General features: G+C 35.8%; 1 protein-coding gene across 4 annotated transcripts in view; it reads left to right on the plus strand.

Annotated features, from left to right (window-relative positions):
• Positions 1 to 24,391, plus strand: part of STXBP4 (syntaxin binding protein 4) — a 222,109-nt gene that overhangs the window by 61,397 nt on the left and 136,321 nt on the right. For 3 of the 4 annotated variants that reach the window (XM_032429269.1, XM_032429266.1, XM_032429267.1), the window contains 2 exons: positions 5,253 to 5,342; positions 10,032 to 10,097. In XM_032429269.1, the coding sequence (XP_032285160.1) occupies positions 5,253 to 5,342; positions 10,032 to 10,097 (156 nt within the window). The remainder of the gene's footprint in view (positions 1 to 5,252; positions 5,343 to 10,031; positions 10,098 to 24,391) is intronic. The other variant, XM_032429268.1, reaches the window with a different exon arrangement.

Genomic DNA, 24,391 nt, shown 5'->3' on the forward strand with positions numbered 1-24,391 from the left:
GGCAGGGAGCCTGCTTCTCCCTATGACCCTCACCCCTCTCATGTGCTCTCTCTCTCTCATTCTCTCTGTCTCAAATAAATAAATAAAATCTTTAAAAAAATAAAATAAAATAAATAAAATAAAAAAATAAAAATAAAAATAAAAATGTACTTATCTCACTGTGATTCTAATCATTGCTATATTAGAAAATTCACACCGTGCTACCCCTGCGGCTTACGCAAGGTCGCATATAGAAAAGCAAGGCTGGAGCCTAGATTTATCAGAATTCTAAACTTAGCAACAGCAGACTAGAGTCTATCATAATAAGATGGTGGGTTTACCATCCTAATTAAATATCATACAGGGATTATCTTAAAATCACAGAGAGAACACTTGTTAATTCCCTAAAGTAGACATTTCACAGTTTGGTTTCTTGCTAAATCAATTTGGTGGATCACAACCCCCATTTTAACAAGTGAGAGAATAGAATGGAAAATATCATAGTGAATTGTATGTGAGTGAGTAATGTTTCCCTTATACTGGGGTCGCGATATAAAAGGTATTTCTCACCATGTATAGCAGTATGTACTCCTCTGTAAAACATTAGATATATATACATTAAACAACGACAGTGTGCGTGGCATTGTGTTAGCTGCTCCAGCTCATTATTAATCAAAACTCAAGCCTGTCCCTCAAGGAATTTAATGTATTGTATAAAGAAACGCATGTACACAAACAATTATAGTTTAAAAAACTGTAGCATTGCGTGGTAAGCCCGTAGTACTGACAGAGCTCAGAATATTTAGAGACGATTCATAACAGACTTGGCATTTGAGTGAGTTTTAAATGATATACAGGATTTTATCTGCTTAAGAGGTGAACGTAAAGAGAAAAGTAATAAGAGAATTAGCATGAATAAAAATATACATATAATGTGATGGTAAGCAGAGAGTAATCTAGTTTTTTTAAGAGGTAAGTGGGTACATGCAGATCAGTGAAGGAAGTTAGGCCTAAAAGGGTAAGTATTACACTTAGAAGTTTGTACTTGTAGTCAGTGAGGAGCCATTAGAGAGAATTGTGACATTATCAAAATGATAGTTTAGAAATGATAATTTATAATAGTGTTGGTTATCTTGAAAGGGAATGAAACTGGTGGTAGGTAGCCTAGATAGTGGGCAAAGGAAAGAGTCCAAATATAGAATATTAAGAACTATGGTGAAGGTGAGGACAATGGGAAGGAATGGAGAGACAGATACATGATATTTACCAACAACAAGTATATCACTATTAAGACTTGCATCTGGGGGCGCCTGGGCTCAGTCGTTAAGCATCTGCCTTTGGCTCAGGTCATGATCCCAGGGTCCTGGGATCGAGCCCCGCATCGGGCTCCCTGCTCAGCGGGAAGCCTGCTTCTCCCTCTCCCTCTCCCCCTGCTTGTGTTCCCTCTCTCGCTGTGTCTCTCTCTGTCAAATAAATAAATTAAAATCATTAAAAAAAAAAAAAGACTTGCATCTGGGTGTAAGAACCAGGGAGAATGAGTTAAAGATAACTGCAAAGTTTTAATTAAGATGATTAATAATAGGATGGTTCTGTCAGTAGAGATAGGGAAATAAGAAAAGTGGAGAAGATGATAGGTTGGATTTTAGAGAGTAAGTTTAATATGCTGACAGGTGTAAGTAACCAAAAGGCCATTGGAAATAAGGAACTGGACACAAAGAGGGATTTGGGAATGATTTGGAGGGTGATAGTTGAAGCGTGGCAGTGAACGTGATCACTCAGGGAGAGCTTGTAGAGAAAAAAGGAGAAAGGGACAAACTTTGGGGAACCTCCCCTCTCCCATTTAAGGAGTGGAAATAAAATTAAGTCATTAGAAACAGCCTAAATATTCTGAAGAGTAGGTGAGATAGTGGGATATTAAAAACCTAGGGAAAAGAAAGTTTCAAGGACAGATGGCTTAAGCAATGTTACATGAAACAAAGAAGTTAAGAAAGTTGATGGAGGGGTGCATTTATTTAGCCAAATACTAGGTTAACTAGTGACATTGAACATAATTATTTTCAAAATATGGGGATGGGAGGAAAGATATATAAAGCAAATTATAAGAAGTAAAGGAGTGAGCAAGAGAAAGGAAGGAGAAAATAAGAGAATATGCAGAAACTTTAAGGAAAGGAGGTAATTGAATGGGTTTCTAATGGAAGGCTTTTATAAAAAAAAAAAAAAAATTGACCTGAAACAGACATATTGTTCTGTTGAAGATGAATTGAGTTTCAGAATGAGACCAGTGGAGTAGTAGCTATCCAGAATAGAGTGGAAATGATTTACAGTGTTATTTACCGGGTGTTTCAGAGGTCAGAGGGCCTGAGGGTCACAAATGATACCGGGAGAACCAGACAGGAAAGGAATGGAGGAAGGTAAGGGTAAAGTCCAAGATTTGAAAGGAGGTTAGAAAACAGTTATCTGTCTGGAATCATTTGAAGTTAAATAGCAACAATTCATTTCATCTGCCGCTTGCTTTGTTGAAGCATATTCGAACTCTTAACACATGACTGAGCACAGAGAGGCTTTTCACAGAATTCACAGGTACCAGTTATGGCCAGTTCTCTGGCTGTAAGTTTTCACTGCTTAGCCTAAAATAGCAATAGGATTATAACACATGTTGTTTTGTTTTGTTTTTAAGTCATAGTTCTATGATTGTTCAAGCCTAGTGTTTTGCCTCCTAAAATGGTACCATGTGCCCTTTTCTGCATGATTTACCTCCATGTTTTAAGCTCAGAAGTTTATAATCGCATCCCTCAAACCCCAGTCTATAATTTCACTTAGTAAATATATATATATAAAATATATATGTAATTAGCTCTGTTATCTAGATTCTTATTTAAACCTTTGAATTCTGTTTATTTCACATTTAGGTAGCATGCAAGATAACAATAGGCTTATCTGAATGTTGAGTAGCAGTGTTTCCCAGAACACTTTGTGTTTGCAGACGTTAGTCCAGTGAGATGCCACAAAATAAAGGTGTGGTGGTCAGGGATACTGTCAAATAACTTGAGGAAATGCAACAAGTTATTAAATTTTATTTCCTTCGGGGATATTAAAAATGCTCCTTAGCATATTAAGGATGTTGAAAGCCCTGCAGGAGAGAAAGTTCATTTTTTTCTAAATCCTGCATTTCTCAAATTTACCTGACCAAAGGGACCGCTACCACCATCACTACCACTCAGTTTGGCTTTTGTGCAAACCTAGTTAATATCCTTTAGAATGTACTTTGGGAAATATTGTTACATTTGAAAATGTGTTAAAAACTAATCCTAGGGGCACGTGGGTGGCTCAGTCGTTAAGCGTCTGCCTTCGGCGCAGGTCATGATCCCAGTATCCTAGGATCGAGCCCCGCATCGGGCTCCCTGCTCAGCGGGAGGCCTGCTTCTCCCTCTCCCTCTGCCCCTGCTTGTGTTCCCTCTCTTGCTGTCTCTTTCTCTCTGTCAAATAAATAAAATCTTAAAAAAAAAAAAAGAAATCAAACCTGAATTTATCATATCTATTCCATCATGATTTCAGTTGGGCGGTTAGTAAAAATCACAGACTAATGTCAGACCTCTGTGGGAATCTGGGGGTGGCCGTTTATTAGCTGTGAAACATTAGGTAAGCTGCTAACCTTCTGAGCCTATTTCCCCATCTGTTAAATGGAGACGAGGTTATAGGAAGGATATAATACTGAATGTATATAGCCCTTAGCAATGTATCTGCGCATAGTAAGTTCGTAATAAGTGGTGATACCGTTAATTATTTTTTTTAAGATTTTATTTGTTTAGGGGCGCCTGGGTGGCTCAGTTGGTTAAGCGGCTGCCCTTGCTCGGCTCAGGTCATGATCCCAGGGTCCTGGGATCGAGCCCTGCATCGGGCTCCATGCTGAGCGAGAAGCCTGCTTCTTCCTCTCCCATTCCCCCTACTTGAGTTCCCTCTCTCTGTCAAATAAATAAATAAAATCTTATTTTTAAAAAAAAAGATTTTATTCCTTTATTAGAGAGAGTGAGAGTGTGCACAAGTGGGGGCAGGGGGTGGCTGGGAAGGGCAGAAAGAGAGGGAGAAGCAGGCTCCCCACTGAGCAGGGAGCCGGGCAACTGGATCCAGGATCATGATCTGAACCGAAGGCAGAAGCTTAACTGCCAGGCACCACTATCATTAATTATTTTTATTATCTTTTTTTTACTCTGCATTCACCTCTCCTATCTGAAGAGCTCTGCCTTAAGCCCATACTTATAAAGCAATCATTTTCTCCACCTAGTCCTTTAAATTATATTTTATATATTTCTTTCTTTTTAGTTCTGTTATAATTTTTTTTTAAAGATTTTATTTATTTATTTGACAGAGAGAGAGATAGCGAGAGCAGGAACACAAGCAGGGGGAATGGGAGAGGGAGAAGCAGGCTTCTTGCCGAGCAGGGAGCCCGATGTGGGATTCGATCCCAGGACTCTGGGATCATGACCTGAGCCAAAGGCAGACGCTTAACGACTGAGCCACCCAGGCGCCCAGTTCTGTTATAATTTATACATACAAGATGGCTGTAATAGACTTGGATTTTTAGCTTTGATCAGATTGTCATTGTTTTTTTACCTTGTAATTAACTCTCAGAGAGATCGTGCCCGCAGTAAGAGAAGAAGAATTGCCGTCTCGGCTATTTTGTGGCGGTTGTTGTTCAATAGGGCATGAATTATTAATACTACCTTCAGTCCACAGTTTCTGTGTGGGAATCTTTGTAAGCTACTTGGCTGTTAACATTGCATTTCATTTAGTTAAAACAAGGCATGGAATCAATCAATGAACTTTACTGAGGTCACATAAACTCTCTTGGTTGATAATGTCCAGCATTTTGTTAGCCTCAGATGCCATGTACCTGGGGTGGATATCTTTGGGGAGTAGTTTATGTTGATAACTCATAAAGTCTTTTTGACATTATAAACACAATCTTAGAATTTGGACTTTTAAGGGAAATTATATTATTAAAATTGATGACCTAAAGGTGACAACAGGGTATGTATACCTTATAATCACTTAGATTCTGTTATAAATAACAACCATACAAAGTCAAGCTTAAATCAAGTTACCCCAGATTGCTTTAACATTCTCTTTCATCTAATCAAATGACTTCCAAAGTAAGAAACTAAATTTTGTTATTAAAATGCAAAAGCTTAACACTCGTCAAGAAGGATTTTTATGCTAGTTCTCATAATTAGCATCTAATGCATAACTTTTTTCTTCTGTTTTAATGTTGACAGCTTCTTCCCTGTAATTCCTTAGAGGCAGATGAAATAGAAAGGCTTAAGCGTGAAAGAAATGATGCCTTGGAGGAAGTGAATACACTCAAGGTAATCTCCGATTTCACCTCCTTACATTTTGTTGAGAAATAAGAAACGGAAGAATATTATTATATTTATTATAAATTATCAAATATTTGATATTATTTGTGTTCATAGTAATATCAAATATTTTATAATTCATTCAGTAGGCCTTTATTTATTTTTTTTTTTTAAAGATTTTATTTATTTACTTGACAGAGAGAGACATAGCAAGAGAGGGAACACAAGCAGGGGGAGTGGGAGAGGGAGAAGCAGGCTTTCCGCCGAGCAGGGAGCCTGATGCGGGGCTCGATCCCAGGACCTGGGACTATGACCTGAGCCGAAGGCAGACGCCCAATGACTGAGCCACCCAGGCACCCTTCAGTAGGCCTTTAAAAAAGAGTCCCTTTTTTTTGTGTACATACTTATTACTTATATTTCCCAATACCCATGTAAGACTCAGTGTAGACAGTGGTTTTTGCTCATACCTGCGGATCTGGCTTCTTTTCACCCCTTTTTGTTCTCGTATTGGTGGCAAGGAAGAGAAACCAACAAAGATTAGATGAGTCAACAAAGCAAGCCATGACAATTTTGGATCCTTAAATGTTCACTGGGAAATAACGATTTTTCATGTTTATGGGCATGTTTCAGAGGCCTCTCGTTTTGGTAACGTAATTTGGAGTTAAGGTAACATGATTAAGAGAAAAAAAGACAGCGTGCCCAAATACACTTTAAGATTTGGGTTCTTTTTATATATTTTCATTCTGTTTTTAGTAGAATATTAAATTTAAATTATATCCTAATTTTTGTTTTTAATTTTATTATGTTATGTTAGTTACCATACAGTACGTTATACACATGTAGTATACCCTAATTTTCACAGAAACCCATTATATTTTTCAAGTCTTTAAGAAAAGCAGTATAAGCTACTTGATTTACCCTTAACTCACCATAGGAATATTTTTTTTTTGGTTATTTTAAATTATTTTCTGAAATAAGTAAAATTCTGTGGTTATTTACTTAATTTTTATTAAAGCAAAATCTTTACACATCTCCAAAAAAGGAAGAAATTTCCTTCCTGCCTTAGTTTTTAAATTCCAACCTCTAGAGAAAGCCATTGTTAAACACACCTTGTTTGTCCTTTCAGAGACTTTTTCTCTATATGGCCAATTATATTTCTAAAAATAAATGTATATGTGCATTTTAACTTTTATGTAAATCTCTTCACACTGCACACTTTTTTACAACTTGCTTCCTATTTCTTTTTCTCTTTGTTGGCCTTATATCTTGGGCTACTTTTCGAGTTAATATGTGCAGATCTGCCAAAATCTTTTTTTTTTTTTTTTTTAAGATTTTATTTATTTGTCAGAGAGAGAGAGACTGAGCAAGCAGGGAGAATGGCCGGCAGAGGGAGAAGTAGGCTCCCTGTTGGCAAGGAGCCCAATACAGGACTCAATCCCAGAACCCAGGGATCATGACCTGAGCTGAAGGCAGACACTTAACCAACTGAGCTACCCAGGTGTCCCCTGCCAAAGTCTTCCTAATGGTTCTCCTGTCATCCAATGGTTCTGTCCTAGGTTATCTAGGCAGCTCGTTGTTTTGTTTTGTTTTTTTTAAGATTTTATTTATCTATTTGAGAGAGAAAGAGAGAGCAAGAGCAGGGGGAGGGGCAAAGGGAGAGGGACAAGCAGACTCCCCTCTGAGCAGGAAAACAGATGTGGGACTCGATCCCAGGACCCTGGGATCATGACCTGGGCTGAAGGCAGATGCTTAGCCAACTGAGCCACCCAGGCGCCCCTAGCCAGTTCCTTAATGATGAATATTTAGGTTACTTCTGGTTTTCCTCTACTTAAAGTAAGTCCATCATAAATAGCTTTGTAGATGTATCTTTGGGCAATTTCTAGTAAAAGTACAAACTGAATATATTTCTGAAAGTGGAATTGCTTTATCAAAGGGTATGGACACATAAAATTTTATACATGTTACCAAGTTACCCTTCAAAGGGCTTTACCAATTCATGTTCCTTCCAAGTGTGTACAAGCATTCCATTACTAATGGAATATTTTGTAGACTTTTTACAACTTTGAAACCACTTCTACATTTTTTGGTATAATAGTTAAGAATAAAGATGAAAAAACATAAATTTAGTTTTAAGAATAAATTGACAATAATTTCCTCGTATTCTCTTTGAAAACATCTCCAATGATGGCTGTGTTGGTAAAATAGCATTTTATATAGTTCATCTCTGCATAAGCCATTAAATATTTTTTTATTATGTTATGCTAATCACCATGCATTACATCATTAGTTTTTGATGTAGTGTTCCATGATTCATTGTTTGCGTATAACACCCAGTGCTCCATGCAGAACGTGCCCTCTTTAATACCCATCACCAGGCTAACCCATCCCCCCACCCCCCTCCCCTCTAGAACCCTCAGTTTGTTTTTCAGAGTCCATAGTCTCTCATGGTTCGTCTCCCCCTCCGATTCCACCCCCCCTTCATTCTTCCCCTCCTGCTATCTTCTTCTTCTTCTTTTTTTTTTTTTTTAACATATAATGTATTATTTGTTTCAGAGGTACAGGTCTGTGATTCAACAGTCTTGCACAATTCACAGCGCTCACCATAGCACATACCCTCCCCAATGTCTATCACCCAGCTACCCCATCTCTCCCACCCCACCCCCCACTCCAGCAACCCTCAGTTTGTTTCCTGAGATTAAGAATTCCTCATATCAGTGAGGTCACATGATACATGTCTTTCTCTGATTGACTTATTTCACTCAGCATAATACCCTCCAGTTCCATCCATGTCGTTGCAAATGGCAAGATTTCATTCCTTTTGATGGCTGCATAATATTCCAGTGTGTGTGTGTGTGTGTGTGTGTGTGTGTGTGTGTGTATGTATATATATACCACATCTTTATCCATTCATCTGTCGATGGACATCTTGGCTCTTTCCACAGTTTAAGCCATTAAATCTTATGGTTCATCAGAACTTTCAGAGATGCCTGAGTGGCTCAGTTGGTTAAGCATTGGACTCTTGATTTTGGCTCAGGTCATGATCTTGGGTTGTGAGATCAAGTCCTGTGTCAGGATCTGTGCTGGGTATGGAGCCTGCTGAAGACTGTCTCTCCCTCTCTCTCTCTCTCAAAAAAAAAAAACAAAAACAAAAACAACTTTCGGAAGCTCTCAGATCTTTTCATTTTCTTAATGTGTATCATTGTTAAATTTAGTGATATTTTTCAGTTTTCCTTTAAATATCAGTACTAATTATTAGAATTTTAACTTAAAATTGTATTTATGTAACATTTAAACAGGGCTCCCCTAAGGAACTCTTCAATAAATCAGAGTTCACCTTTAAAGTCTATGACATGTAACTAAACATATCCTAATGTGACAGGACCAGATACAGCATATTCTATATTTTATAATTTCCTTTACCCGGAAACCTATCTGTTGGCTGAGAACCACTTGATTGGCCATGTAAAAGAGTGTACACAGCCATAAATACTTCTTCGAGGTAATATGTGTACCTTCAGTATTTCTACTCATCTTACACACACACAGATAACAGAGGTTGTTCAGTGAAGTTCATAGAGCATGTAGGTATTCTCTCATCACTTGCGACATCTCTATTCATGTCTGATTTGAGGCACAAATAAAAATGAAAACAAGATCATTTGATGCCAGTGACTAATTTTTATTTGACAAGAATGATTTTTTCTGCAAAGTTCAGATTGCTACTGCTTTGCAAAGCTGAATGAAAATAGATGTATTTTCCATTTACAGATGCAAAAAAACTAGGACACAGAGTGAAGGTGACTTGCTAGAGCATGAGAGCCAGCAGTTTCTTGGCTCCTGGTCTGTGGCAGATTCATTAGATTGCTATATTAAATTCATCTTCATATACCTTCATTTCATATCTTTGATAAGAATGTGCTGAAAAATACCAGGAAACAGAATGCTTCTTATAAACATCGCAGTGTTGCCATGAATATTTACCACTCAATTTAATCTTCAAGCAATTCCTCTGCTCAAGTTTATAGTAAAATGGTCCTTAAATTACTCTTAGTATTTCTGATTTGATCAATAAAATGTGGATTTATTTATGATACCTTTTTAAAAAGCTGGATGTTTTAGGGTATGTGCTTATTAAATTAATTTTAATTTCAAAGATAATATTTTATTTGCATGCATAATATTATTTATTCTACCTTAGTAACTATTATTTTATATTTTGGTTACACTAGTCATATCTTCATTTGTATGGATAATATTCCAAGCACAAGGTAAATTAGAAAAACAATAGTCAATCCAGTTTCATATGTCCTCTTTAGTGTGGTAAGAAACCTTTACTTCTAAGTTGTAATAATAATGCTCTTCAATTTGGAAGCTCTTTGGTGATGATTGCTATTGCCCAAAATTTAGTTAGTATTTACACATTTTCATCCTAATTGAATTATTTTGGAGCTCAGATTTTGAGATTGTACAAAATGGCTAATTAAAGTAACAGAAAATGCATTTATATCACAATTGTACTGTAAATAACTAATTACTTTTAAATGGTATGTGTAAAGCCAGAAAAGTGACTGAGAACTGCATTTTCAGATTGTCGCAATTGGATGTTTGGAGAATTTATAAATGTTGAAATAAAGCCCTAAAAATGATACTCATTGATACTTCATAATGTATTATTAATTCAGTGGTTTTTAAATATAGGAAAAGTTATTTGAATCAGAAAGACAAAAGAAACAGTTGACAGAAGAACTCCAGAATGTGAAACAAGTAAGTGCATGTATTATATATATGTGCTTTGTGTTAATGTGGGTAAACATATGCTATATAATGTCCCTGACCTTACAGATGTGAATAATATAGTATGAAATAGCGTAAGTCTTAAAATCAGTCACTTTCAGATGCTGTATCTGTGCTGAAGTCCTGCTACTATTGCTCAAAGAAATTGCTTTCAAAACCAGATAACCATGGTTATCGGAAGTAAATGATCAATCTCATTGCTTTTCTATTCTTTTTTCTTTCTCTATTATTTTTCCTTTTTCTTTTCTTATCCCTTTTTCTTTTCTTCTATTACTCATACCTTACTTTATTAAAGAAAATACAAAACAAGAAAAAAACCCTCCAAGTCAGAGCATTTTTTACTTTTATTTTTTAATACTATAAAAACTTATTTTTACTCTACATCATCCCTTACAGAATTTTAGGTACCTTGCAACAAAGCAAATACAATGGTATTATCATAAAATAGATATACAAATAAACAAAATATTGATAAGGGTAGAAAGATAAAAAGAACATAGCTAGATATCAGTGGCAATCATCTGATTTTTAATTTCCTGAACATTATCTCCCCGGAAAACATAAAGTCAACAAAGAGAGCAAATGAAATCATACAGGATTCATACCTTCAATATGACTGTGACATAAAGTGCCACATCTTTCAAAGTACATATAAACAGAGTAAAAAAATTTCAACAAAGTCCTGCAGCCTTCCTGCCACTGAAAGTTGGGATACAAAGAACAGAAGTGGTAAGCCTTAAGTGACTCTGAAAAGAACAGGAAAAAACAAAGCAGTTAGATGAAGTACAAACACAATCACCTCCAGAAAGAAATTGCAACAATGAATGCGAGAATCTAAGCACAGATCAGTATTGGGTGGTTCTCAGGACTTGAGAAAGTGTGCAACCAGAAGTGGCAGCCTTGGAAAATCATTGCTTCTGGGGAATAACCAAACGAACAGAAACAGGGCGGTATCCCTTGGAGATGAGGCAATAAGGAAATAAGAGGGGAAAATTAAAGATCTTGCAGAAATGAAAGAGAAACGAGACATACCAATCCTTTCTGTCTACCCCCACCATGACCTTCAACAACATGATCCATAAAGAAACTGCACAGAAGAGGGTGCTATTGAACTAAGAACTCTTTCTGTGCTGGGGGAAAAAAAAAATGGAATAGGAAAAAAAATTAAATCTGTCCCCCTTATTACAAAACAACTGTGAAAAATCGGATAATATGAATTAAAGCTTTCCTTCTGATGAAAACTCTCCAAAACAATTCAACCACAAAGCTGAAGAAAACTAACACAACACTCCAAATTCAATTAAATATCCTCAAACAAAGCATTTGGCACTAAGAAAAAACACTTCAAATCAGAAATTTTAAAAAACTAGAATAGAAATGATATTTTAAAAAAGCAGGAAGAAATAAAATGAGAGTTGGTAAAACTTAGGAAGGAATTAGAAGAAAAAGACAAAAACATACCAGAAATGAAAACTAAGTTTGTAAGTTGTCCAAGAAATTATACAAATGAAAAGGCATTGAAAAAAAAAAAACAAAAATCATAACCAGGAAAATGATAATGAAATAAGGAAATTAAAGAGTTTCTTGAAGAAGTAAAACAACTGAACAACACTAATATTTAGAACTATAATCCATAAAAACTTTACAGAAATAAAAGAAGACCTGAATCTATTAGTGGGTACTAGAAGAAATCTGAACTAGAAAGATCAACTTTAGGACATACCCGGTAAACTTATTAGGCTTTAGAGATAGAGGGGGAAATGCACAGTGCCTCTAAGTGAAAAGATGAGACAACTTACAAAGATAGTAGAATTTGACCAGGATCAGCCTTCTCAACACAACAAAATAAGGCCATAGTAAAGTAACATTTTCAAGAAACTAAAGGAAAGAAAGTGTAAACCAAATTGTGTACAGCCAAGCTGACTTTCAGATATCAAGGCCCTGGAAAAAATTTGGAATGTGCCAGTATTCAGGGAATACTGCAAATATGTAGTATTCCTGAAGAATCTAGGAGAGGATGAGTTTCATCCAGCCAAAAAATAACTGGATAACTTTGTCCAGATTTTCCCAGAGACTGAGCATTTCACAGATGTTATTTTATAGCTGAGACCAAAATGAGAGTGAGTTTGCAGGTAAAAGAGCAACACATAAACAGTACATGTCTGACCAAAAAAAAAAAAAAAAATCAAAAGGTGCAGTTTATTTTTAAAAAATCAGAGGACAAAGGAGGGGGGAAAAAGGAGGAAAATAGAGTATAACAACTTTGTTGTATAAGTAAAGGTATCATTTAAAACTGATGTCAAATAGTAAAAGATTAGGTAAAAATAGAGGAGATTTCAGGCACTATAAAAAAGTAATAATACAAAGGTAACCTATAGAATGAAAAGACAAATCTTCCTAAATACCAAAAGAAATTTTTTAAAAAGCAAAGGAAATACACAAAATAAACACATATAAATATAACATATGCACACAGTAATTTCAACAAAATATGACCAAATTGAGACCAAACATAATAGTTATCTCAATTAATATGAATGGGTTATTATTAAAACTATCTCATCTATTAAAAGATTGTCTTAGGAAAATATATTTTACCAAAACTGACCTCAGTAGAGATGGAAAGCTTAACAGACCAGTTTCCATAAAAGAAATAAAGTTATCAAGAAACTACCCTCTAGAAGAGGACCAGGCCAGATGTTTCACAGAGAAATTTAACGAAACCTTTAGCAATCCCAAAACTACATTAAGTGTCCTCTGAAGTATAAAAAAAAAAATGAAAGAAAATTTCCAAATTCTTTTTTTTTGAAGCTAGTGTCACATTGATGCCTAAACCTGATAAAAACAGCACACAAAAAAAGAAAATGCAATTAGACTAGAACAACAAGTAGGGGCATATGAGTTAGAAAAAATAAATAAAACCATCTGTTTGCAGATGACATAATAGTAATCCAGAAAACCGTAGACAATCAGTGATAAAACTAACTCAGTGAGGGGCGCCTGGGTGGCTCAGTTGTTAAGCGTCTGTCTTCAGCTCAGGTCATGGTCCCAGGGTCCTGGGATCAAGCTTCTCATAATAAGAGAAATACCAGTTAAATCTACACTAAGATAGGACTTCCATCTTCTAGTAATGATAGAGGGAAACACTGGCGGAAGACATCTTCCAACAGAAAACAACTTTAAAACCTGGACGTTATACGGTAGGCAACTCCCAAAGGGATTGGAGAATGAACATAATCAGACAGACTGCTCCTCCTGGCTGTAAGCCTGGAGCTAACATAGTCTGGCACTTGTGGAAATGGACCACACTTAGAGTCACTTGATATTCTAAAAGGTTCACAGACAATTCCCTGGGGGAAAGATGCTTGTTACAATACATGGGGGTAAAATAAGGGAATATTTGAGGAAAAAAGTGAATCTCAACCCCTACCTCATGTCATACTCAAAAATGAACTGTGAATGGATTGTAGGTCTAAACATAGGAACTAAAATAAATTCTAGAAAAAACTTTTATGACCTTGGGTTAAGCAAAGTTATTAAACTGTAACCTAAAATTAGTAAATTTTATTATATTGAAATTTACTATAGATAAATTCTACCTCAACAGGGTTTGTCTGATTGTTTTTTTAAGAAAAATCAGACCACTACCATTTCTCACCCATCACATTAGTAAAAACTTAAAAGCTTGACAGTAGTCTCTTGGTGAGGGTGTTTCAAAACAGTCATTCTCATTGGGAATGCAAAATGGTACCCCTATGAAGAAGAACTGGTAGTTTTAACAAATCTACATATCATTTACCCTTCTACCTGACAATCTCACATCTAAGAATTTACCCTGGAGATATACCTCTAATAATATGAAAATACATATGCACAGTATTACAATATTATTTATAATTAGAAAATATTGAAAACTACCTTAATCTCTCTTGAGTAATATGGAGTGATTTCCAGGAGATACTACCAAGTAAAAAAAGCCAAGTTCAAAAGAGTATAAATAGTATGCAGTATTTAATAAACAAGAGCAGTTATAGATCTGTTTATCTTTTACAAAAGACACCAAAGGAAGGATAAACTACACAGTGATGAAACTGGTTATCTACCATGTGGGTGGACACATGGTGGATAAGATGTAGGAGGGACTGACACCTGTCTGAGAATAACTTTTTATATAATTTTTACTTTGGGGTACATGTTAATATTCAACACATTTAGAAAACATAGAAAAAGCAATAAAGATAAGAGAAAATGAACTTAAAGCTACACACAGACCAAAACAAATGAATCCATTTGTACTTCAAATGAATACCATATCCATGCTAAAGAAAAACAAGAGAAAACCATTTCAAGTAATTTATGAATACAGTATTTGTGTTCAGACTTTGACAGATTGGGTTGAGTTGGAAAAGAAGTGCAAACAAATCCTGAAAATTTTTTAGTATTTTTTGTTGTTGTCTTAGTGGTATAGGCAAAGCAATTCTTTTTTTTTTTTTTTTTTTTAGAGATTTTATTTATTTATTTGAGAGAGTGAGAGCACAAGAGGGGTGTCAGAGGGAGAAGCAGACTCTCCCCTGAGCAGGGAGCCCAGTGCAGGACTCAATCCTGGGACTCCGGGATCATGACCTGAGGTGAAGGCAGACGCTTAACCGACTGAGCCACCCAGGCGCCCATGGGCAAAGCAATTCTGAAACCCATTTTAGATGTAGCATAGGTTTTAGCAAATGTGTTGATTGTCACTGAGAGCCAAAATCTCAATGAAAAAGCATAGATAATACAAAACAGAATGAAAGAAGTCACAAAAGAATCCTGTGGGTTGGACTGCAATTTGGAGGTATTGCAAAGGGATCACTTCTAAAATATATAAGTGTATGTGCATATGAATGTATATGTGCATGTATCTATATTATGTTTGCATATATGCATATATATATTCATTTCCTGGCTCTGTCAGCTGTAAGAGCCAAGAAGCAGACAACCTAATAGCAGTGAACACATAGCATATCTAAGTGCCCAGATATCATTCACTACTAAAAGAACCCAGTTTCCTTGAAGAAATGACTAATTTAAGCATTGGGGGAGGGTAAATACAAGACAAACTTGGAACATCTCATTTTGCCAGAAAATAAGGAAGTGCTCAAAATGACGGGGTCTTGTCACAAGGAACAAGCTTGAAAAGGGCTCCTGCTGGTCAAATCTGGAAGAATCTTGAGTACCAAAATAATTAAATACAGTAATGAATTGCAGACCATTGAAAAAATAGTAATTCGTAAGTCCATACCATTAGTAAATAGATTAATGAGTTAATTAATGGGGAGAAAGGAAAGTTCTTGCTCATTATAGACTGTTGTGTGCAGAGAGGCTGCCAGATTTGGGAAACCAGCATTTTGCATCTGTGTTAGTATAGACTGAATCAGGCTGGAGTCATCAGATGCTAAATCTAGGGGGAAATTTTGATGAAGAGCTGAGTATTTACGTATTTACATGATTTTAAAGTAGTTCTCTACAAACTGCTTATTAATTGCTAGGGGAAAATAATAATTACACAGTGGTGAAATAAGACAACACCTTGACTGGTGCTAAAAATTGATAGTACCAATGAAGAACAGATGGAGAATGTGACTCCAAATGTGAAACCTTGAAAAGGACACATCACCTATGTAGTATTCCGGCTGAGAACGTGTAACCTGAATCTAGCCATGAGGAAGCATTTGACAAACCCAAGATCAGAGATAGTTTAATTTTTTTTATTTTTATTTTTTTTAAGTTTTTTTTATTTATTTGACAGAGCGCAAGCAGGGGGCGCAGCAGGGGGGGGGGAAGCAGGCCCCCTGCTGAGCAGGAGCCTGACGTGGGGCTCAGTCCCAGGACCCTGGGATCATGACCTGAGCCGAAGGCAGATGCTTAACCAACTGAGCCACCCAGGCGCCCCTTAATTTTTTTTTAAAGGGGTGTGTGTGAGAGAGAGAGATACAGAGAAGGAGCACGAGAGGAAGAAGGTTTGTATTCTCCAAAAATATCAATGTCATTAAAAAAAGAAGAAAGGCAATAAAAGGTCCCAGATTAAAAGAGCCTAAACGGGGAAAGTAAATACAACACCTGACCATAGTAGACCGGATCCTGCACTGACATGGGAAAAATGTTCTAAGGGATATTATTGGGTCAATTGACAAAATTGGAATGCAGATGGTAGGTTAGGTAAAAGAATCAGTGTTAAATTTCCTAAGTTTGACAACTATACTGTGGTTATGTGAGAATATACCTAGGAAATACTGAAGTTTTTAGGGGTGAAGAGCCATGATGTATGTAACTTACCCTCAAAAGGTTAAAAAACTGATGCGTGTGTATATGTGTGCATGTGTTTATGTATATACGTCTGTACGCATGTGTGCGCATGTATGTGTGTGTGTGTGTATATGAGAGAGATTGAGAATATGCAGAATCTCAGCAATAGCAACCTCTAAATAACAACAGCTTACAAGAGTACTTTATTTCTCATTCATGAACATGTTAGCGAAAGGATGAATTTGGTGAACTAGGTAAATCTGGGTGGAGGGTATGAGGATGTACTTTGTACTATTCCTAATTCTTGCAACTCTTGGGTACATTTGAAATTATTTCCAAATAAGAAGTGTTCAAAGTCATCTATTTTTTGGCCAATTTTCAGACTCATTAAGTATTTTTGTACTGTGGTTGGTATGCTTTTTAGTTATTTTAATTCTGTATCTTTGATACCGGCACCTGTTTATGTGGCTACACCTTTTTACATTGTACTGTTTCTTTGCATCCTGAAAAAATTTTTACATTTAGAACAAATTAGAGGGTGGGATTTTTTTCTACATTTAATTAAAATTTTCTTTTTTCCTAAATGCTTAGAGCTTAAAAGCTTTAGAATATCAAGCATGTTTGACAAAATAATTACATTAAGGATGGATTAAGAAATGAATCTAAAGAAAAATTAAGTTTTGCTTTTTTTTTTTCCCCTTGCACTACCTATTTCTTCCACTTGAGGCCCTCCTGTATTTATTTCTCTGAATGGATTAGTTTCTATTAGGGAAGGTCAGGCCTTCAGGAATAAATTATCTAAGACAAATCTTATCAGAACTTAATATTCCATAGGAAAGAACAGGACATTGATGAAAAAATAAACAGGAAAAGGAATCTTATATGAAGAATGGTGAATTAGCATGAGGAGTAATGTAGGCGATAATGGGCTTTGGAGTTAGACCACACAGGTTTATCTGGATCCTGCCTCCTTTGCTCTTGACCTTGGGCAAGCTACTTCATCTCTTCAAGCCTCAGTTTTGTCATTTCTAAAATGAGTTTGATAATAGGATCCCTCACAAAACTGTCAGAAGTATTAAGACAAATAGTATAAATGTGTACAGCTCATATTAAGCATGCAACAAATATAAACTACCAATATAAATAATAGAAAAAGAAATATTAGGTGCTGAAAAAAGATGTGGGAATGATTTGTTTTAACCATTTGATTTAGAGGAGGAAAATCTAATTCTGGCTGCAAGGATAATGAGACTTTTTATAGAGAGGGTAACACCCAGGCGCCCCAAGAATATCAATACTTAAGAATATTAACAGTAGGTTGGGAAGTAACTGAAGATCAGAGAAGAGACTTTTGTAATAGTGTAGACCAGCACCATGCAATAGAGATATAATGAAAGCCTCCTATGTATTGTTAATTTTCTAGTAGCTACATTTTTAAAACAGTAAAAAGAAATAAGTGAAATTTTTTAAAAAGTGAAATTATTTTAAATATATTTTATTTAGTGTAATATATCTAAAATATGGTTGAACATTCAATAATATTAAAAATTCATTAAAGAGATATTTTTACATTCTTTTTTCATGCTGGATCTTTGAAGTCACTTAGAGCATATCTTATTTTGTACACTAAATTTTCATTGGAAATACTGGGTCTGTGTTTAGATTTAATCAGATTTGCTGTTGAAAAAAATAGATTCATATACCCAAATGTTCCAAACATACTTAAAAATTTTCTACTAACTGAATACCAAAATCTTTTTCTTTTAATATTTGCATCCACAAGGATAAAACTTTCATGTTTTTCTAGAAGACTTCATCTTTCAAGCAAAACCATTTCAAAAGTACATCTTTTCAAATTAAGTATATCACTAATTGTTAATACCATTAATAACAAATACAAAGGGGTATTGTATACATTGAAAGCAACTCTAAATTTCAGTATCAACTTAGCATACTTCAAATTTTTCTTAGATTTTGTAACTAATTTACGTAACTATCAATAATTAAAACCTGCATATTGATTTATGGTAGAAAAATGTGTAAAATCATTGTTATTGATGTATATTATTAAAAGTTTTAATGTCAGTATAAATTCTTACACTTGTTCAGCTTCACAAATAAGGTTTCCCTTTTCTTGGAGCTTTAAATTTAGCTCATTCATGTGCAGTGTGATAATTTTTTTGTCTTTGATTATTGAATATTAGGCAAGCATTCCTTCTGTTTTGTTTTGTTTTTTTAAAGATTTTATTTATTTACTTGACAGAGAGGGACACAGCAAGAGAGGGAACACAAGCAGGGGGAGTGGGAGAGGGAGAAGCAGGCTTCCCGCTGAGCAGGGAGCCCAATGCGGGGCTTGATCCCAGGCCCCTGGGATCATGACCTGAGCTGAAGGCAGATGCCCAATGACTGAGCCACCCAGGCACCCCAAGCACTCCTTCTGTTTTAAGAAAATTTTGATTTGAAGTTAGAAGTGTGGTAAATCTTTGTAAAACTCTTCCACAACTCAGCCAAGGAACATTGGCAAAGAACACAGCATCATTAAATTCATTGTCTTCTAAACTTAGTGAAGAGTCCTAGAATTTGTACATATATACTGCACAATATTAACAACTGTATCCATGACATTTTTTGCACATTCAGCTTCAGAAAACTTTGCACAGATATTTTCCACATGTGTTGTACAGTGGAATGAAGGAAAAAAGAAAACAGTCTCTTGTTTGAAAATGTCAATAAATTTGAATTTTTGATCAAACATAGCTGGAGCACCATCCATTATGATAAACAATTTTATTCATTATGCAGCTGAAACTCTTCTTTGAAAGGTGTTAAAGTTAAAAATATCTAGACCACAAGCTTGATGTTTTAGGCTGCAAATTGACAACTTTTTTTGTCATAAATTTGTTAAGTCCTTTAAGATAATACATGCATGACGCTTGAATTGGGTAGTGTCTCCTGAAGAAAGGTACTTGTAGTTTTCCAAATTTTGAATCAATGGATGATTGATATTGTTAGAAAGTTCTTGTATTCTATAGGCATTTGTTTTGTGACTTAATTGAAGATCTTCCATTTTTGGTAAAAATATCTCTTCTAGTCTTTTATCATAAATGAAATTACCATCTTGATCTAAAAATGGTTTACTCTTTCGTGCAACAATCCAAGCCATTTTATAGCTGGCCAAAGTTACAAATGTTCAACATTTACTTTTTTTTTTTTTAAGATTTTTTTTTTTATTTTTGACAGAGAGAGAGAGTGTACAAGCAGGGGAAGCAGCAAGCAGAGGGAGACGGAGAAGCAGGCTCCCACAGGGAGCCCAATGTGAGGCTTGATCCCAGGACCCTGGGATCATGACATGAGCCAAAGGCAGACGCTTAACCGTCTGAGCCACCCAGGCGCCCCTCAACATTTACTTCTGATTTCAGGTGACTGATTTTGTTGGTTCTTGTTTGACTATTAAGAGAAAACTTCTTGGGGTGCCTGGGTGGCTCAGTCGGTTAAGCGTCTGCCTTCGGCTCAGGTCATGATCCCAGGGTCCTGGGATCAAGCCCCACATCGGGCTCCCTGCTCCGCGGGAAGCCTGCTTCTCCCTCTCCCACTCCCCCTGCTTGTGTTCTCTCTCTCGCTCTCTCTCTCTCTCTATCAAATAAATAAATAAAATCTTTAAAAAAAAAAAAAAAGAGAAAACTTCTTAACAGATTCACCATGTAGGTGCAAAAATGTCTCTTAATATTGTTCACTTTTTATATATTTAAAAATTTTCATCACAACAAACAGCTTTATAGATTGCAATTGCATTTATGATGAAATTTGCAACATACTTTCTTCTAGTCTCTATTGTTCTGATTATATTACTAGTTAATTCTCTCTATTTTGCACCAGAAATATATCTTCGTTTTAAATATAAAATTTTTTCCATATCTGCTATTTTAAATAGAAAAAATAATTATATTCTAATAAAAATAAGCATTTCAATTTAAATACAAATTATGATTTACATTAAGTATTACTGTAACTCATGTTGCATAAAATATTCAGATAAGCACACTATTACATTGTTGCATTAAAAATTTTAAATTAATTCATTGATAGTAACCAGATCAGTTTATGTATACTACTCAAATGATTTACAGGCCTATCGAACACTACAGTTCAACAATAATATCTTAAATGATGCAGTGATTAAAGTGAAACAGAGTTGACTAGCTATATTTCAAGTGCTCAATAGCCACATATAGCTGGTGGCTACCACAGTGGACAGTGCAAATCTAGAACTCTACGTTCTTGCTACTCAAAATGTGGTCCAGGACCAACATTGTCAGTAACACCTGGAACTTAGAAATGCGGAGTCTCACATGCTACCGCAGACCTACTGAATCAGAATCCATATCTAACAAGTCCTCCTGTGATTTGTATGCATTTGAAAATTTGAGGAGCACTCGTCCAGATAATAAGTAGTGGAGGGTTTCAGCCAGGAGTAGCAATGGAAATACACCAACAAGTTCTGTGTGAAAGATGCCATGAGGGTAAAGTCAACCAGACTTAACAATGATAGAATGTACAGTAATAGAGTAGTCAAGGCTTTATAATTTAGTGATTGAAAGACTGTGATGATTCATGCTATAATGAATTCGTAGTATTCATAATGTTATTTAATGTATATTTTCCAGCTTAGCAAAAATAATTTAAAATATATGTATGTGTTTGTATATACAAACACATGCATACGTACTGGCACAAGTATTCATTTCAAAAATGCACACTTGCAATAAAAAATACACTACCCAAAATCAGCCCTGAAACTCTTCATTATTTAAATATATTGACCATGAATACCATTCAGCTTCTCTTATGTATATAGAATATTATTCCGTTTAAGATTTCAGTGATACAGATGAATTGTTAATGAAAGAGTTCCTATGCATTGTTGAGAATGCTAAAATTCTAACTTCTCAAGAATTAGTTTCTCTTTTCACAATTAGCAAAAGAGTCTTTAGAAATTACAAAAAGAGAATGTATATAACTCTTCTCTTAAAAACTTTTAAAAACCAGAAATATGAGTTGTATGAAATTTGGCAAGGTTTCTTTCCCTTTTTTTGGTATCCTTTGGAAGGTCTTTTTTTTTTTTTTTTTTGAACTGTGAGGAAGATGTTATAGCTCCCTTATTTATTATTTATTTATTTATTTATTTATTTATTTATTTATTTATTTTTAAGATTTTATTTATTTATTTGACAGAGACACAGAGAGAAAGGGAACACAAGCAGGGGGAGTGGGAGAGGGAGAAGCAGGCTCTCCGCTGAGCAGGGAGCCCAATGCGGGGCTCGATCCCAGGACCCCAGGATCATGACCCGAGCCGAAGGCGCCTAACAACTGAGCCACCCAGGAGCCCCTTTTTGAAGGTCTTAATATGAAGTCAGCTCAGTATTAATAATTACACCACATAAATCCTTTAAATACATAGGTAACCTGATTATTAAAACACGACTAGACTGATTTTCAATTTGTTTTACGATGGTTACCAGTTGCTTCCAAAGGGAGAAGAGAACACAATTTGATATCCTTTGTTCACTCACTTATAAACTTTTAATTGAATTATTGTGAGACAGTGGCCTGATCCTAAAAACAGAATAATCTCCCCCTTTTGAAGGCCCATTAGCTATTGTAAATTATGGAAATTAATTTACCTTTATTTAGTGTAGTGGCCCAAAAAGAGAGCAGTGAAGAATTGAAAGAGAGGGAGAGGGGGAAAAGGAAGGGAGAGGGCGGAAAAAATGAGTCCAAAGGAAAGGACACACTATGCAGAAATCCTTTCCCACTGGAAGGATCAGGTACCTTGCTTTTTTCAACCAGGGCTGGCGACTAGAATACTTAACTGTTCTGTAAGGAATTGGCTGCACTGTTCTCTAAAATCTCAGTATTTTTTGATGAGTTTTTATGCCTTACAAAATAACCCCACCTTGCTGTTGAAAATCGCAAGCCGCAATTTCCCATGAAATTAGACTTCTCGTTATTTTTTCTTCAAGTTCTAACACCTTTTAACAGGCATGGGCCGTTCTTCTAACAACTTCCTTTGATCAACAACTTTCTAAGATGTCCTCCCACACGGACGTTGTCTCAGGTTCCTTTCAGCAGTGTTTTATGACCTAAGGCAGCAGCGACCTGGTGAACAGTCCAAAGCCAAAGTATTCGGCTTGTCTGAACGAGCCTGTGCCCTAAGGAAACCGTGGGAAATTGCTCATTTGGCAACTTCTTTAGGTTCAGAGAAGCCCAGTTGCAGTCGGCCTCACCTGTGCAAAGGTTGGGTTGAATGCTTGACAAGAGCATGAAACCCTGAGGCAGAAACGTACGGTGAAATCAGCCCAGGAGTCTCTGTGGACAGTTGAGGTTGAACATGAACTTAGTCACAGCCGGTGCGGCTGGCATGCGAGCTGTCTTGGTTGATGGATGAAGCAACAAAGGAAACCAACAACAGATTAAATATATCTCTAAAGGGAACAGCAATACCATACAATTACTAAAGAGGTATTCATGCTTTCACACTTTTAGAGATGGTGTTCCTTTGTGCATTTATTAAAGAAACAGTAAAGCCTCTAACGTTCAGAAGTGGTATCAGTTCCCACACCCTTTTTATTCTTTTTTTTTGGTGATCTGAACTTTTATAGTATTTCAGTATAGCCCTAGTAGATATTCTAAGATGCTGTCTCATCTTTAGAAAGGAAAAGAAGAAAACTGTATCTACTTGATGTGTCAGTCTTTTCTGTTCTAAAAGGGTACTATAGTAAAATATTCCTATGTTTCCATTTCAGATGGTCACTTGTGACCTCAAAATGTCAACTTTGTTTTCTGTTAAAAACCCTCTTTACAAGCATCCCTCATGCTCCTCTTTTATAACCACAGCCACCTCCTTCTGTCCTCCCTCCGCTAACGCCTTGCAACCAGTAATCTGTTCTCTATCTCTATAATTTTGTCATTTCAAGAATGTTATGTAAATGTGATCGTACAGTATGTCACTTTTGGGCATTGGCTTTTTTCACTCAGCATAATTCCCTTGGGACACATCCAGCTTGTTGCATGTATCTATAGGTTTTTCTTTTTTATTGCCAAGTGCTTATAAAACTGGTAAAATCTGATTATGTTTGGTGGAGTGCATCAATGAAGTTTCCTGATTGTGATATTCTATTATGGTCTGCCAATTATAACCATTGGAGGAGGCTTATTGAGGAATACAGGGAACCTCTCTGTATTATTTCTTACAACTGTGTGTAATCTACAATTATCTTTAAATGATTTTCGTAAAGCCCAAAAAAAGCATTCTTAAGAAAAGAAATTATAAAGCCCTTATAATGATAGACAGCAATCTGAATGGAGAAACTTATTTAAAAAAAAAAAAAAAAAACTTGGTCGAATTTATTTTTCAACGTTAATTCCCTTTTTGTGAATCAAAATATGACCCATGTGTTTTCCAACATTAGACTTTGCCCAAGAAACTGCCTAAGTTAAAGACAGCCTGCTTGGAAAAGGAACACAAGAACAGCCCGGTTGGCGTCCCTGTTTGCCCAGACACCAGCCATCTCCAGCAATCACTGGACATGAATGTGGCATTCTGATCAAGCATTGGCAGACAAAGATGTCTATTTCAGAATCCCCGCTCCCAAATAGTTTTCTTTTTTTTTTTTTTATTTATTTTTTTTTTTATATTTTTTTTTACCAAATAGTTTTCTTTTTAACGTAGAAAAGGCCTTACCATTTTAAGAAAATCTGAGCAAAATTTTATTATCCTGTTGATACTACAGAACCCATTTGAATGGTGTCAGATCAATTGGAGTCACAGAATTTTCCAAGTTAGAGGAATTTGGAAGGGAAGTGATCTTATTCTCCACAGAAACCTTCCAGTTCATTTGATGACAGTATTTTCTGTAGTTGTTTGGCTTAGTTAGAACTGATGTTGGGGTTCTGGGTTCCCTGCTGTGAGCCACTTATTTTCT

The sequence above is a fragment of the Phoca vitulina genome, unplaced genomic scaffold (genome assembly GCF_004348235.1).
Source record: "Phoca vitulina isolate PV1807 unplaced genomic scaffold, GSC_HSeal_1.0 scaffold40, whole genome shotgun sequence".
Classification (NCBI taxonomy): domain Eukaryota; kingdom Metazoa; phylum Chordata; class Mammalia; order Carnivora; family Phocidae; genus Phoca; species Phoca vitulina.